This window comes from Temnothorax americanus, unplaced genomic scaffold, assembly GCF_048541705.1.
Source record: "Temnothorax americanus isolate GAGA-0224 unplaced genomic scaffold, ASM4854170v1 Scaffold183, whole genome shotgun sequence".
Classification (NCBI taxonomy): Eukaryota; Metazoa; Arthropoda; class Insecta; order Hymenoptera; family Formicidae; genus Temnothorax; species Temnothorax americanus.
The window spans coordinates 116631-133185 of record NW_027509322.1 but is presented as its reverse complement, the minus strand read 5'-3'; the positions used below and the strand labels follow the sequence as shown (position 1 = coordinate 133185).

The 16555-nt window shown below is 40.9% G+C and overlaps 4 protein-coding genes across 11 annotated transcripts in view; 3 read left to right on the top strand and 1 right to left on the bottom strand.

Moving 5' to 3' along the window:
- Positions 1–16555, top strand: part of LOC143896447 (lipopolysaccharide-induced tumor necrosis factor-alpha factor homolog) — a 39653-nt gene that overhangs the window by 7073 nt on the left and 16025 nt on the right. Inside the window, exon 3 of one of the 3 annotated variants that reach the window (XM_077404349.1) lies at positions 1–102. This exon is cut by the window's left edge and continues 253 nt beyond it. The exons of the other annotated variants lie outside the window; for them this stretch is intronic. The gene's annotated coding sequence lies outside the window, so the exon portion shown is untranslated. Of the gene's footprint in view, positions 103–16555 lie in introns of those variants that run through there. 3 annotated transcript variants of the gene reach the window in all.
- On the top strand, positions 184–3665 carry LOC143896444 (uncharacterized). 4 transcript variants are annotated; one of them, XM_077404344.1, is made up of 3 exons: positions 184–958; positions 1078–1199; positions 1275–3665. In XM_077404344.1, the coding sequence occupies exon 3, from the start codon at positions 1436–1438 to the stop codon at positions 3488–3490; it is 2055 nt and encodes a 684-aa protein (XP_077260470.1). In that variant the 5' UTR covers positions 184–958; positions 1078–1199; positions 1275–1435; the 3' UTR covers positions 3491–3665. The 4 variants fall into 4 exon arrangements, with proteins under 4 accessions (XP_077260470.1, XP_077260471.1, XP_077260468.1 ...); XM_077404345.1 differs by having other exon boundaries at positions 184–339; positions 1078–3665; XM_077404342.1 differs by having other exon boundaries at positions 1078–3665.
- LOC143896445 (uncharacterized) lies at positions 3999–6287 on the bottom strand. Of its 3 annotated transcripts, none has more exons than XM_077404346.1 (5): positions 6066–6286; positions 5792–5984; positions 5509–5706; positions 4798–4922; positions 3999–4645 (listed from the first exon to the last, which is right to left on the bottom strand). In XM_077404346.1, exons 2-5 carry the CDS (start codon positions 5943–5945, stop codon positions 4592–4594), a joined length of 531 nt encoding a protein of 176 aa, XP_077260472.1. In that variant the 5' UTR covers positions 5946–5984; positions 6066–6286; the 3' UTR covers positions 3999–4591. The 3 variants fall into 3 exon arrangements, with proteins under 3 accessions (XP_077260472.1, XP_077260473.1, XP_077260474.1); XM_077404347.1 differs by having other exon boundaries at positions 5792–5971; XM_077404348.1 differs by having other exon boundaries at positions 4220–4645; positions 4776–4922; positions 5792–6287.
- Positions 8892–12485, top strand: LOC143896454 (uncharacterized). Its single transcript, XM_077404358.1, has one exon. The coding sequence runs from the start codon at positions 8892–8894 to the stop codon at positions 12483–12485; it is 3594 nt and encodes a 1197-aa protein (XP_077260484.1).

Sequence of the window (16555 nt, the reverse complement as noted above, 5' to 3'; positions counted from 1 at the left end):
TTTATACTGTCTACTACTATAATAAATAGAAATATAAAATATTCATTCTTTGTATTTAATATATAAAAAAAACTTTTAGAAGCTCTTGCATTTTTGGGTGAAATATATACGCTTTATAAAAAATTACAAATAATGTTTATAAATAAGGCAATAAAATGTCATAATCCTTTCTAAAAAAGGCATGTTAAATCGATACTCGCATCTCTCGAAGTCTTCTCGAAAGTCTCGAATTGCTTCGTTGGCTCTTTTCCGCGATGCCAATTGGTTCTCTCTCGATTGATTGCCGTCGCGCCGTGGCTTGATTCATCCCGTGAGGGGCTGTCATCGCGGAGCACAGTCGTACGTTTTGACAGTTTAAACGTTAGCCTATATTGTCGTGTGAGTGTCGTGTTTGGTGCTCGAATACTACCGCATCACGAAGCAGGCGGTCGTGGATGTGCGCGAGGTGCACACGCAGCACACGAATCCTCTGTTTAATAACGCCATCATTAACAGTGTCCTTCCACTTATTACACGAATTGACAATTATTTTGCTAATTTTGTCGTACATCCATATTTAATGCTCATGTCCTGCTGTTGGTAAGTGTTCTCAGCGATTCATTTCCTTGTTGCAATTTATTAAAGTTTCCTCTTTATTATAATAGCTTGTTATCGTAGTTTCCTAATATATATAATGGTGTATTAATTAGAGTAGTTTATCTGTATGCTGTTGAGAGTTTCTTAACGATGCGATAACAGGAAGATTGCCGTCCGAAAGTGTACTGATGATACTGAAAGAGTTAGGAAAATCGGGCAATGCGTCTCCGCTAGATAGACCAAACAGAGATGATTGGTTTATTGGCATATATTTTAGAAGAATAGAGCGATATAATATATAATTACGCACAGGAGAATGGCTTCATTGGTTCTGTGTGCATGTTTTTTGAACTGACGCAGAGGAAGGACACGACTGAGCAAGGTACATTGAATAATTTAGTTAAATCTGGGGTTAAATCATTTGTCTGTCATTTGTGTCAGTCATATGGATGGTCGTTAAATAATTGTCGTGTCTCTATCTATTTTATCGATCTATTTTAGAATTCCACGGTCTGGATACGGAAGTGTTGATCAGATCATTGAGAACGCTGGAAGCTGCCAGAAAGGCAGAGATTATCTCGTTCGATGATAATCAAGGGTTAAATTTTTCTAATGCGTAGAAAGTAATTGTCGTTTGTCGAGAATTTCGCGGGTACAGTTTTACAAACACCGTTGCTAATGTTTGTTTTTGAACCTAGAGATTAAGGACATTAACTACACGATTGCTTATTTACGATCTGAGGGGCAAAGGATTGAGGACGCGTTATACGTTTCTCTACCGGCATGTACAGTAAATGATTTTTTCTTATATAACAGAAACAAGATATCTCACTTCGATAACTTGACCAGATGCAAATTAATGAAAAAATTTAATAACTTAGAAATTAAACATAACAAACAAGTTGAGACCTTCCATAATATTGACACGAATAAATGGATCGTTAACATTAGTAACAGACAGATCCCCGAAGATATTTTAAAGATGCTAAGTCTTGGTAGCAGGTTCGGACTACCTGTCAATAGGAATGACCGATCAAAAATTGTCTTAGATGTTCTCAAAAACTTTGAACAAAATAAGCACATGATCGATGATGACAAAGTTAACGAAGTGCGCTGTCTTGTTTCAAATTCTCTCCATGATTTCATAAAAACAAACAATAGATCTAATTCTGTAGATAGATACATCTTATCGCAGTTTTCGTTATGCAAAAAATATCTCACTAACAACCCTGACATTCTGGTTACGAATGCTGACAAAGGTCAGACCACTGTCATCCTGGATAGACAAGACTATATTATGCAAATGAAAGCCTTGCTTAACGATCAGTCTACATACAGAAAATTAAACAGAAACCCGTTGAATAAAATCACTTCGCAATTAAACTGTTTAGTGAAATCATGGAAGAACAACGGTATTATTGACGCGAGGGCTTACAATTATTTGAACTGCACAAACGGTAACCTCCCCCGTTGCTATGGACTTCCGAGGATCCACAAGGAGGGCTATCCGTTACGCATAATTGTATCCGCCGTTGGAAGCCCTCTTTATAATATTGCCTCATATCTGCACAACATTCTGAATAAAGCAGTTGTGAAGCCGTCTTCCCATGTTAAAGATAGTTGGTCGTTCGTGGAGAGCATGAAGCAACACAGCATCCCTCCTGACCACGTCCTGGTCTCTCTCGATGTCGTTGCGCTGTTCACGAACATACCCATAGAACTTGTTCTGACTGGAATCGAAAAAAGATGGGATGCGATATCGGGAGAGACCCGGATGAATCTGGACCAATTTCTACACGCTATCAGAATGATTCTCAACTCCACTAGTTTTTCTTTTGACGGTGAGTTCTACGAACAGATCTTCGGTAGTCCAATGGGTTCCCCCCTCTCGCCTATTTTAGCCGATATCGTTATGGACGATTTAGAGACTTGCTGCCTTCAGTCCTTTGATTTTCATATCGAGATTTTTCTCCGTTATGTCGATGACATTTTTATGTGCATTCCGCATTCGAAACTTAATGAGGTTGTTCGTACGTTTAACAACTATCATCCGCGTCTCAAATTCACGTATGAACTCGAGAAGAACAACACCTTGAATTTTTTAAACACGTCTGTTTTTAGACACGGCAACTGTTTGTTCACCAACTGGTATCGAAAACCAACGTTCTCTGGCAGGTATATTAATTTTTTCTCCAGTCATCCTTTGAAATACAAGATTAACACGGTCATTAATTTAGTTGACCAGGCCATACTATTGTCGGATGAACAGTTTCACGATGAGAACATCAAGTTGGTGAAAACCATATTGTCTAATAACTGTTTTCCGGACCTTTTGGTGAACAAACACATTCAAAGAAGAATTTCAGAAATTAACAAACGATCGAATAATGAGGATAGCGCTAACAACGAGGACAGTGCATTTACTCTTGATCTGAAAAACTATGTTCCCATCCCCTACGTAAAAACTTTTAGTGAGGGATTACGCCGTACGTTCAAAAATTACGGTTTGAACACCTTGTATACGGTCCCTAAGAAAATGGATACACTAATCAGGAAAGGGAAGGATAAATTGGAGATCGGGAGATGCACTGATGTCGTCTATAAACTCGATTGTTCTGATTGCAATGCATGCTATATCGGACAAACGAAGCGACATTTAGAAACGCGTATAAAAGAGCATCGCGCAGACATTAAAAAACCTCCCAACCAACATTCGGTCGTCAGTAAGCATAGAACAGATTGCGACCATAATTTCAAATGGCAGGATGTTACAATCTTACACAAAGAACAAAATTTAAAAAAACGTGAAATTTCTGAAATGCTATTTATTAAAAAACATAAAGGGGCAATCAACTCACAGAAAGACACTGAAAACCTGCCATTGGTCTATGATCGAATAATTTCTTCACTTTAAGTTCTCCTTCTATGTTTACTGTATTTTGCGATAATGTATCACTTAAGTTCTCCTTCTATGTTTACTGTATTATGCGATAATGTATCATTAGTTTTTCGACCTTCACATGAGACCGTCGTATTTTTCCGACCCGCCACGAATTTTATATAATTGTCGCACAATGATCCATGTAAGTCCTATTTACCGTTATTATCGTAAATCCGTTCAACGAGTAATGTTGTTTTTCTAAATTTCTTATATATTCTTTTATTCTCGTATTCTAGCATTGTTAAAATAACTTGAAAAGGACCCAAATTAGTGGTCGAAACGTCGTTGTGATATACTAATAAAACTTGCCAGTCAGGCCGTTTAACTATACCGAAAAATTATATTCAATTGCGTGCTCGTTAAAATTTAACATATGCATTTAGATGTACATTTTTATGAAATAAAAGTCTGTTCCTTTACACTGACGTACAGCGACATAAAGAAACTCCTTAACATGGCTTATAAATGCAAACATTTATTTAACACAATATTAACAATACATTTCTTCTTTTTTCTTTTCTTACAAAAAAAGTAAACCAAAATCGTCCGGATGCTAAAGCTAACGCGAACGTGGGAAGGATCTGATGTATTTTGAGTATGAAATTAATGTAGCCAATTATTATATAGTTTTTAAGATACATAAATCATATGCGGCACATAGGTTCACTCGAAATGGGGGAGAACATAAAAATCGCGACAGAAAAAAAAAATAAATGCAAGACTTCCCGTACCAAAGTCAAGGTACTAAAAAATTGAAACGAACGAATTACGTAGAACTTAAAATACGTTTACACTTCCTTCGTATAAATTTAAAAATTTTCGCGTTAAATGTCAAACTTAAAAGGAAAACGATTATCCTAGGCGCCTTAAATTTAATTGAAAGATTTCTTCTCCGCACTTTTGATCTTGCGGTAGAAATTCGTATGTGGTCAGCTCACGCAGCAATCTCTCAGTAAGATTCACGAAAAGATGGAAAGCATCGCGGGAAACATTCGAGGTGACGGCGATCTCAAAGGTAATATCCGCGATATTCAACGGGAAACATTTGTCGCCAACGGTGAAACTGGGGTTCAATTATTCCATTATGCCATTCTCATATTTTTTTTTGTTTTCTTGGTTATTCTGATTCTGTAAAAGAAAATTACTCATTAATTTTCAAAAAGTAGTTATAAAAATAACTTTAACGAATTATAATTTAACTAGATATAATTTTTAGTTTAATTTTTTTTAATTGATATACTTTTATTTTTTTATGTACCTGGTATTGCGATGCTATTTACCTGATTATCTTCTAGCTTTCTTTTTTTAGGTGTTTGGACGGCTTTTATTAATTGTATTAAAGGCATTTTTCCTTCTTTGAGATGTATATCTTTAATGTCATTAACCACCAAATATGGTGGAACAGCTATTAAATTAATGTATTAATTAATAGATTATATAATTACATGATTGAATATGAGAAAGAGATAAGAAGAATAAGTTAAATGTAAGAATCATAGAAGAAAGAAATAAAAATTAACATAAAATAACTATAATACTAAAGAAAATAATCTTTTACTGTATCTCTAACTTCTTCTAAAAAAATTTTTTGTATAATAATAATTTAAAATTAGTAAATATACGTATTCTATATAAGTTTCGCGGAAATAAGCATAAATATTTGTAGGAAAAATATATGATGTTAACAAAATGTACAAATGATTGTTGCAAAAGAAGAAAGAAATTCTATAATATTTATAGTAAAAAAAAAAGTGGAAAAATTAAATAAATTTAAATATAAATTAATTAAATTTTAATTATTATTTTAATTTTAGTTTCATTTAGAAAAAATGTTAAAATAATAGTATGCATAAAAAATTATTTATATAATATGTAATTTAATTAGTTTATTTTTAAGTTAATTTGCTTTATTTTTCTTACTATAACTAAATCGATATTAGAAAGTGTCTTGTATAAACATTTAGAAAAAGAACACAAAAATATAAAACTACCTGAATTTTGCATAGTTCCAATTAATTCAATTTTATCCCCTTTATTTAAATTTAAATTTAAAAATTTATCATCATCAAAATTTAGAATGTTGACTTCTAATTTAAATGTGCCGACAGTTATAGATCCACATCCTATACTTTTGTTTAGTTTATTATTAACAACGGATCCAAAATTTGTTTTTATGTATGCTTCTAGAACTGTAAAAAAAAATATATATATGTTATATAAAAAATATGTCACATAATTTTAAAGCTTAAAGTAATAGATGTACATAAAACTCACTAATACATTGTGAAGTATTCGCAACTTCATTTAATAAAACTCTTTTTGGATTTATTTGCTCCAGTTTAGGATAATATTTTCCCAAATTAGTTATTACTGTATTTTTTCTAATTAATAGTTCATACCGTACATTACCGTTGTTGTATATATTCATTTTAGGTTCTCTAGCTTGTAGTCCGTCTAAATGAAAAATCTATTTAAACGTAATTTAATGTTATAATATTACATTTAATTATATTTTTAAAATAATATTAAAATTATATATAAGTTATACAAAATTTGTTTTAATGAGTTGTTCTATCGGTTTGATGTCGTCGTTCCAAGCAACAATCTGAATCCTTCTTCCATTTCCATTATTAACATAAAACTTAAAGAATTTGTATTTTGTGTTTGTACCAACAGTACGAGATGCCTCAATGCCATCTACATAGCCAATTATTTCACTAGAATATAATTATAGAATTTATATATATATATATATATTTTTGAGAGAGAAAGAGAGAAAGAGAGAGGGGAGAGAGAGAGAGAGGAGAGAGAGAAGAGAGAGAGAGAGAGAGAGAGAGAGAGAGAGAGAGAGCAAAAAAGAACTATAGAACTTATAGCGAAAGCGAAATAACCTATATAACTTACTACTGTTGAATCAAAGATTTGTATGTTATCCAATACTTCATTCGGTGTCAACAAATTTATCAAATTTTCATTATTCTCCAAATCATTAACAATATTTACACCTTTTTGAAAAGTCTCTTCAAGTGCCATTTTATACATATTCTTGCTTTCTCGGATTAAATTCCGATAGAGGCTCAGAATCGCGTCTTAACCAGGATTCATTATATATATATATATATATATATATTTATAAATATTGTTGCGCCCGTGCCGAGACGCCCGGTAGAGGCCCGAAAAGCAGTCGCGAAGCGCTGCGTGACGTCGAGCCTTGACGACCAGCTGTTGCGTTTGTTTGTTTACTTCTGCCGTCTGTCAGATTGTCCGCCGGGCCTTCGAACCGTTCACACCAGTTCACGAGCCATTGTTCTATTACATTACTGCATTAAACGAGAACATTTCTATATGAGAGTTTTTATTCTCGGTAACGGGATTGCGCGCCGCGTTTGCGAGTGAGTGCGTGAAAGTGTGTGCTGCGAACGCGCGGTCGAGCGCAACAATATATATATATATATATATATATATATATATATATATTGTTCTATTAAAAGACTTATTCTTACTTCTCGTCCAATTGTAGAATGCTTATAATTTCTATGCAAGTAACACATACAATCAAACTTATAAAGAGAGGACAAGAAACGAGAAAAGGGAAGGTTAAACGACTCTATAGATAATCTGAAAAAAATATTAGATATTCTTAGAATAAGAATATATCAGAATAAGATTACATATATATATATATTCTCTCTCACGACAGAGTTATATAAATAATTTTATTTCCTTTTTTATTAAACACAAGAATTTTTTTCTTTTTTGTTCGTATTTTTAAGGAGGTTCAGTTGCTTCATCAGGGGGAGTAGTGGGACGCGGGAATTCTAGCAACAGTGTACTAGCCTTTGAAGTAGTGGGAGTGAAAAAGATTGCTCTGATTGGTCGCCGCGTATATTGTGCGTGCTGCTGCTCACGACCGTGGCAGTCTAGCAGACAAAAAATCAAGCAATTTATGTTTTAATAATTAATTGTTCTATGAAATGTGTGGTAACCTTCCCTTTTCTTTCACTCATTTATTTGTAAATTATTAAGTTTCATATGCATATTTTTTTTCCTTATTATTTGCATTTTTTCTTGCACTTATTTCATTCTGAAGGTGTACAATATGTCATTTTCCATAAGAACCTATGCTAAAAAGTACAATTTTTGGAGTGGATTTTTTTCATAACGGACGGTGAAAAATCCTTAAAAAATTTACATAATTCTATTTTGGCATTCCAGAACAACATATTAAGATTTCATAAAACTGGCTGCATTTTTTTTGTAGCGACGGAACCTCGATCTTTATTAATATATAACTCTTTCCAAGAATCTCTTTTAATTCCTGTTCTAAAAATTCTCTGTATTTTTTTCTTTTACATATTCATTCTTCAAGAACATTCTGTGATGTACTTTTATTCCAATATATTTTTATTCTAAAAATATCTAATATTTCTTTCAGATTATCTACAAAGTCGTTTCCTTTTCCCGTTTCTTGTTCCCTGTTTATAAGTTTAATTGTACGTGTTGCTTGGAAATTATAAACATTCTACAGTTGGACGACAGGTAACAATAAGTGTTTTTAATAGAACATTATATATATGTATATATATAATATTATTATATACATATATATATATACATGCACACGTATATACGCACTTAAAAATTGTTTAAACTTTTATGAAACTGGCTGCATTTTTTTTTAGCGACGGAACCTCCTTAATATATAACTCTGGTAAATTTCTACAATTAGGGCCCCAATGAGAAAAAATTTGGGGGGTTCGCTTGATCTCGCACTAAAAGGGTAAATTCCGAGGGCAAGCGTGGCCGCTGCCCGCTCTGTACTAAGGAGCACATTTTAATGTTCTGCGACGAATATAAAAAGAAGACGGCTCAAGAGCGACGGCAGTTCGTCGAAGAAAAGAGCCTATGTTTGAATTGTCTCGGTCGACACAAGGTGAGCGAGTGCGTCGTGAAGAAAAATTGCTCGGCGTGCGATGCCCGTCACCATTCTTCGATCCACGACGCGTGCCGCGAAACCGAAGTCGCGAAGACGTCGCATGTGGTACGCGGAGCTCCTGTTAAGCCGGTGGCCGTGCTCCTCGCCACCGCTCGCGTTCGCGTCGCCGATCACTTCGGCGCCTGGCATTCCGCGCGCGCTTTGGTTGACCAGGGATCAGAGATTTCGATGATTTCCGAAAGACTCGCGCAGCAGTTGAAACTTCCGCGATCGCCCGTGTCGATTTCGGTCTTCGGGATCGGCGGCCAAAAGACTTGCACGGCGCGAGGCCGTGTCTCGCTGTCAGTGTCGCCGCGGTCGGGTGGAGCAGCCATGGCGATTTCGGCCATTATTCTCCCTCGCCTCTCTGCTTACGCGAGTGGAACCTCGGCCGTCGCGATGTCCTGGGCGCACATTCGTGGCCTGAGTCTGGCAGACCCGGACTACTCCGCGCCCGATGCTATAGACGTGCTACTCGGAGCCGACGTCTACGCCGCCATCCTCCGACAAGGGCTCCGTCGGGGTGGCGATGGCGAACCAGTCGCCCAGAATACGACGCTGGGCTGGATAATCTCGGGCTCCGTCGGGGAATCGAGCGCTGGCCATTCGGCACAGGCCTTCCAATGCCGGGTCGAGGAGGATCTAGCAGACATGGTTCGCCGTTTCTGGGAGCAGGACGAAATTCAGTCTACGAGCGTGATCCTCAGCCGAGAAGATCGGGAGTGCGCGGAGCATTTCGCTCGCACGCATAGACGCAACGCCTCCGGTCGGTACGTCGTGCGTCTTCCCGTAAAAAGTCCGTTGCCGGATCTCTCGGACACGCGTCGCGTAGCGGTGCGGGTGTTAAAGCACATGGAAGGAAGATTCGCGCGGGACGCCTCCTTCCATGCGTTATACCGCGATTTCATGCGTCAGTATGCCGAGCTGGGGCACATGACGCCGATTCCTCCGAACGCGAAAGGGAACAGCAAACCGCGTTGCTACCTTCCGCACCATGGCGTGATGCGAGAATCGAGCACCACAACGAAATTGAGGGTCGTCTTCAACGGGTCGACCACCGTTCCCTCCGGAGAGTCCCTCAACCAACATTTAATGGTCGGTCCTAATCTGTTGCCGCCACTAATAATTCTTATCATAAAATGGCGTCGACATCGGTTTGTCTTCGCTACCGACATTGAGAAAATGTACCGACAAGTCGTGGTGGATCCTGAGGACAGGGACATGCAGATCATCGTGTGGCGGAACGATCCTAGCGAGGAGATCCAGGATCACTGGCTAAATACGATCACTTACGGCCTGACGTGCTCTCCCTTCTTGGCCATTCAATCGCTGCGGCAGCTAGCAGCCGACGAGCGAGAGAAGTGGCCGCTCGGCGCGGCCGTCTTGGAGGACGAGACGTACATGGACGACGTCTTGTCGGGAGCGGCTACTATTCCAGCAGCCAAGGCCATCCAACGACAACTCGTGCAGATCTGTACGGCGGGCGGCTTCCCGCTCAAAAAATGGTCTGCGAACGATGACGCGCTGCTCGAGGATCTACCAGTGGAAGACCGATTACAGCAGGAACCCCGGGGCTGGCAACCCGGCGAAAGCCACCTCACCCTGGGCTTGCGCTGGCATCCTCGGGACGACTGCTTCGCCTTTGCTACTCTGCTACCTCGAGTCGAGACGTTCTCGAGGCGAGCGGCACTCTCGCTTACGGCGCGGCTGTTTGACCCGCTGGGCTGGCTCGCCCCGGTCACAGTACGCGCCAAGATTATGATCCAGTCGACGTGGCTGCTTGGCATAGACTGGGATACTCCGCTGCCCGACGACGACTCTCGACGATGGCACGCGTTGCAGGACGAGCTGCCCCTCCTCGAGGCCATACGCATCCCGCGATGGCTGACGTGCGGACCCGAGGGACGTCGGATTGAAATCCACGGCTTTTCGGACGCCTCTGAACGAGCTTACGCCGCCGTTATTTACGTGCGGACCGAAGACGAGAGCGGGAGAGTCGAGGTAAGAATGGTGGCCGCCAAAACCAAAGTCGCTCCTTTGAAGCAGGTGACGCTACCGAGGCTCGAGTTAAGCGCTGCCAAGCTCCTAGTTCAGCTGGCAGCTCCCGTTCAGCTCACACTCGAGGCGAGGGAAGCACCGCTTCATTGCTGGACCGATGCCAAGGTGGTGTTGGGCTGGATCCGCGGCCACCCCGCCAATTGGAAGACGTACGTGGCTAACCGAGTGAGCGAGATCCAAACCTCGCTACCTAACGCACAGTGGCACCACGTTTCAGGACGAGATAATCCGGCGGATTGTGCCTCGCGAGGACTTTCTCCACAAGAGCTGCTTGACCACCTACTCTGGTGGCAAGGGCCCCCATGGCTTCGAACGGAGTCCGGACCGTGGGGAACTCCTTCATCGATGACCGAACTGCAGGACGACCTCCCGGAGCGCCGAACGTTGGCTCACGCTGCTGCGACTTCCGCCAAGGCGATCGACGAGTCTCCGCTTCTTACGGCGCACTCGTCACTCCTACGCCTGCTGAGGGTCACCGCTTGGTGCCGTCGCTGGCTGGCTCGCACTGGTCGAGTGAGGATGCGAGAGGCTTCGATTCCGCTAACACTCAGAGCCGGGGACCTCGAAGAAGCTCGCCGGTGTTGGCTGCGAGTCGTACAGGCGACTCACTTTCAAGAGGAGCTCGCGACCATACGGAGAGGAGAACCGCTGCCATCTCGGAGCTGCCTGGCCAAGTTAAGTCCTTTTCAGGACGAACACGGCCTCCTGCGTGTCGGTGGCCGCCTAAGAAACTCCCTGCTCGCGTTGGATGCGAAGCACCCTGTAATTCTGCCGAGCGGGTCGCACTTCACGGGCCTGGTCATTGACGCGCACCACAGAAGGACTCTACACGGCGGCGTTCAGATGACTCTAGGATCACTCCGCCAAGAGTATTGGCTGCCGAAAGGTCGCGCGCTAGTCAAAAGCCGAATACACCGCTGCGTAACTTGTTTGCGATGGCGGGCGGCCACACCTCAGCCGATTATGGGAGACCTGCCACCTTCGAGGGTAATTCCAGCTCGGCCGTTCTTGAATACCGGGGTCGATTACGCCGGACCAGTGTGGCTGCGGACGACGAGAGGCCGAGGCCATCGCGCCTGCAAGGCGTTCATAACTGTTTTTGTCTGTTTGAGTTCTAGGGCTGTCCATCTCGATGTTGCCTCTGACTACACCGCTGACGCGTTCCTGGCCGCACTCCGCAGGTTCGTTTCCCGTCGCGGCCTGTGTCAGAACTTATACAGCGATTGCGGAACTAACTTCGTCGGTGCTGACAAACAACTTCGAGATCTCTTCTCCGCGAGCGGCCAGGAAGGCCAACGCATTGTCAAGCGCCTTGCCGAGGAGCGGATCCACTGGCGCTTCAATCCTCCGGCTGCCCCTAATTTTGGCGGAATCTGGGAGGCCGCCGTGAAATCGACAAAATACCATTTGCGTCGAGTGCTGGGCGACGCAAAACTGACCTATGAGGAAATGGCCACTCTTCTGACACAGGTCGAGGCGTGTCTCAATTCGCGTCCTATTCAGGCAATGTCCGACGATCCGGAAGACTTGGCGGCCTTGACCCCTGGCCACTTTCTCATTGGCACGGCTCTGACCGCTGTGCCCGAACCGTTTCTCGCTGAGGAGCCGACCACGCGCCTCTCCCGGTGGCAGTTGCTACAGCGCATGAAAGATCATTTCTGGAATCGGTGGTCTAAAGAGTACTTGAACTCGCTGGCCCACCGCCCCAAGTGGCTCAAGGACAGCGGGGAACTTCGCGTTGGGCGACTCTGTTTAATCCGAAGCGAGACAACGCCGCCTACCAAGTGGCCGCTCGCAAGGATCGAGAAGTTGCATCCCGGAGGAGACGGGCATACAAGGGTAGTCGAGGTCCGCACCGCCAGCTCAAAGTTTACCCGGCCGGTGAACAAATTGATTCTCCTGCCCGACAGCGCTGCGTCCGAGGACGACGCGTAACACGTATCGTATCAATTGTCAAAAGTGTATGAAATGTAAAAATTTCAAAACTTTGGAAAAAAAAAAAAAAAAAAAACTGAATTGCGCGCGTCGAACTAAATTGTCTGCGCACGTAACATTCACCGCGGAATTCGCCGCTTAAAGTACGAATTAATCGGAGCTCGTGTCCAAGCGAACGATAAGGAATATGCGTCTAGAGAATCAATCGCCGCGGAAGACTTAAACAATAATCTAAGACGCGGTCACGATTGTTTAAGGCGCCAATTTATAGAATGGTCGAATCGAATCCTTTAACCGTCCCGGGTACCCTCCGATAGTTTCCGCTCGCCTTTAGCCGCGGTTGCAAAGCTCTAAACGCGTTGTAGAATATCCTATCGCAGCTGGTCAAATCCGTGTGAGAAGTTCCGCCTAATGTAAATTCGTTGGTTGCACCAGACGAGGCGGGCGGAATGTTCGAAATCGAACTGCTGCCAAAATGATAGCAGAATTTCTCGAGCAACGTAATCGGATTATTTCGAATATTTCAAGCTAAATGTATTCTCGTTTCGAAGAATAAGTACCGTGTTTCCGAGAAGTTGCGAGAGATCATAAACAGTGTCACGCTGTTTCCGCGTGTACCGATACGCTCCCTTTGTCTCGAGAACCTCTAAGCGAGAGGTAAACGCTCGGGACACAGGGAGAGACAAATACCAAAACAGCTGATCGGTCGTCGGCCCCAAGGACTGCTGAAATTGTCGAGTGACGTACGTCTCGAGGGGTCGATTGCCGATTGGTCCAGCGAAATTTCGGAGCGCGAACGGGGAGGCGGAGTGCAAGCTGATAAAAGCTCCGGCCCTCCGCTCGCCAACACACATTCGTTTTCCGAGTCATATCGAGAGAAAAGTGAGAATTGCTATCGACGACGATACCGAATTAGCGAGCAAATGCGATTCCGCGTCTCGTTTTCAACTTCGATCGGTCTCAAAGCGCCTTTTCGCTGCTCTCGGGATTCAGCTCGTGCTTCGAGTGACGGCTCACGCTTCGCGCATCCGCCCGCAAGAATATCGAATCTCTATTGTAAAATAGCTGTAAATATAGTTTGTAATTATTGACTATTATAGACGTTGTTATAAAAGGATAAACTTTATTGACCTTTGAACGCTAAATCCCAAGCCCATTCGCGCACAATTTCACTAGAATATAATTATAGAATTTATATATATATATATTTTTGAGAGAGAAAGAGAGAGAGAGAGGGGGAGAGAGAGAGAGAGAGAGAGAGAGAGAGAGAGAGAGAGCAAAAAAGAACTATAGAACTTATAGCGAAAGCGAAATAACCTATATAACTTACACTGTTGAATCAAAGATTTGTATGTTATCCAATACTTCATTCGGTGTCAACAAATTTATCAAATTTTCATTATTCTCCAAATCATTAACAATATTTACACCTTTTTGAAAAGTCTCTTCAAGTGCCATTTTATACATATTCTTGCTTTCTCGGATTAAATTCCGATAGAGGCTCAGAATCGCGTCTTAACCAGGATTCATTATATATATATATATATATATATATATATATATATATATATATTGTTGCGCCCGTGCCGAGACGCCCGGTAGAGGCCCGAAAAGCAGTCGCGAAGCGCTGCGTGACGTCGAGCCTTGACGACCAGCTGTTGCGTTTGTTTGTTTATTTCTGCCGTCTGTCAGATTGTCCGCCGGGCCTTCGAACCGTTCAGACGTGTTCACGAGCCATTGTTCTATTACATTACTGCATTAAACGAGTTCTTTTCTATTTGTGAGTTTTTATTCTCGGTAACGGGATTGCGCGCCGCGTTTGCGAGTGAGTGCGTGAAAGTGTGTGCTGCGAACGCGCGGTCGAGCGCAACAATATATATATATATATATATATATATATATATTGTTCTATTAAAAGACTTATTCTTACTTCTCGTCCAATTGTAGAATGCTTATAATTTCTATGCAAGTAACACATACAATCAAACTTATAAAGAGAGGACAAGAAACGAGAAAAGGGAAGGTTAAACGACTCTATAGATAATCTGAAAAAAATATTAGATATTCTTAGAATAAGAATATATCAGAATAAGATTACATATACATATATATATATTCTCACGACAGAGTTATATAAATAATTGGTAAATCTGAAGAATAGTGGCCTCCTCACCGATTTCGTTCAACTTGGGCTTAATCGACGCGTTTTTGCACGAAACGACCGAATCTGGCAGAAAAAAGTGTCGCTCTGCCCCGCGAAGCGAGATATTAACGGTTAAAGTTGACGACTATCAGGTTATGATTCCTGTCATACCGACGCGATGTAGCGACTGGTAGCGACCACGAACATGCCCTGTGGCCACACGCGCATGCTCAGTGGCCGCACGCGCATGCAAAAGAAGGTCACGTGACAACTGTCTGCTTGGTAAGTACATACATATTTATGTGTACTTTTCACATACCAACTATTCTCTGCTTTAACAAATTATTTATGTTTTGTTAACTTAAACGCTTAATAACTGTAACAGAAATAATTTGTTAAAGCAGAGAATAGTTGGTATATGAAAAGTACATGTAAATATGAACTTTTCATATACCAACTATTCTCTGCTTTAACAATTTTATTTCTGTTTCGTTAACTTCAACACTTAATATCTGTAACATAAATAATTTGTTAAAGCAGAGAATAGTTGATATATGAAAAGTAAATATTTATATATACTTTTCATATACCAACTATTCTCTGCTTTAACAAATTATTTATGTTTCGTTAACTTAAACGCTTAATATTTGTAACAGAAATAATTTGTTAAAGCAGAGAATAGTTGGTATATAAAAAGTACATGTAAATATGAACTTTTCATATACCAACTATTCTCTGCTTTAACAAATTATTTATGTTTCGTTAACTTAAACGCTTAATATTTGTAACAGAAATAATTTGTTAAAGCAGGGAATAGTTGGTATATAAAAAGTACATGTAAATATGAACTTTTCATATACCAACTATTCTCTGCTTTAACAATTTTATTTCTGTTTCGTTAACTTCAACACTTAATATCTGTAACATAAATAATTTGTTAAAGCAGAGAATAGTTGATATATGAAAAGTAAATATTTATATATACTTTTCATATACCAACTATTCTCTGCTTTAACAAATTATTTATGTTTCGTTAACTTAAACGCTTAATATTTGTAACAGAAATAATTTGTTAAAGCAGAGAATAGTTGGTATATGAAAAGTACATGTAAATATGAACTTTTCATATACCAACTATTCTCTGCTTTAACAATTTTATTTCTGTTTCGTTAACTTCAACACTTAATATCTGTAACATAAATAATTTGTTAAAGCAGAGAATAGTTGATATATGAAAAGTAAATATTTATGTATACTTTTCATATACCAACTATTCTCTGCTTTAACAAATTATTTATGTTTCGTTAACTTAAACGCTTAATATTTGTAACAGAAATAATTTGTTAAAGCAGAGAATAGTTGGTGTATGAAAAGTACATGTAAAAACGAAGGGGGGCTTTTGGCCTCCCCCCCTCGCACCCCCCAGCGGTTGAAAATTACACTTCTGACTTATACCAACCAAACAGTTGTCACGTGATCTGCTGCATGCGCGTGCGGCCACTGAGCATGCGCGTGTGGCCGCAGGGCATGGTCGTAGTCGCTGCATCTCGTCGGTATGACAGGAATCATAACCTGATTCCTGTCAACTTTAACCGTTAATATCTCGCTTCGCGGGGCAGAGCGACCCTTTTTTCTGCCAGATTCGGTCGTTTCGTGCAAAAACGCGTCGATTAAGTCCAAGTTGAACGAAATCGGTGAGGAGGCCACTATTCTTCAGATTTACCTAATAATTTTATTTCCTTTTTTATTAAACACAAGAATTTTTTTCTTTTTTGTTCGTATTTTAAGGAGGTTCAGTTGCTTCATCAGGGGGAGTAGTGGGACGCGGGAATTCTAGCAACAGTGTACTAGCCTTTGAAGTAGTGGGAGTGAAAAAGATTGCTCTGATTGGTCGCCGCGTAAGTATATTGTGCGTGCTGCTGCTCAC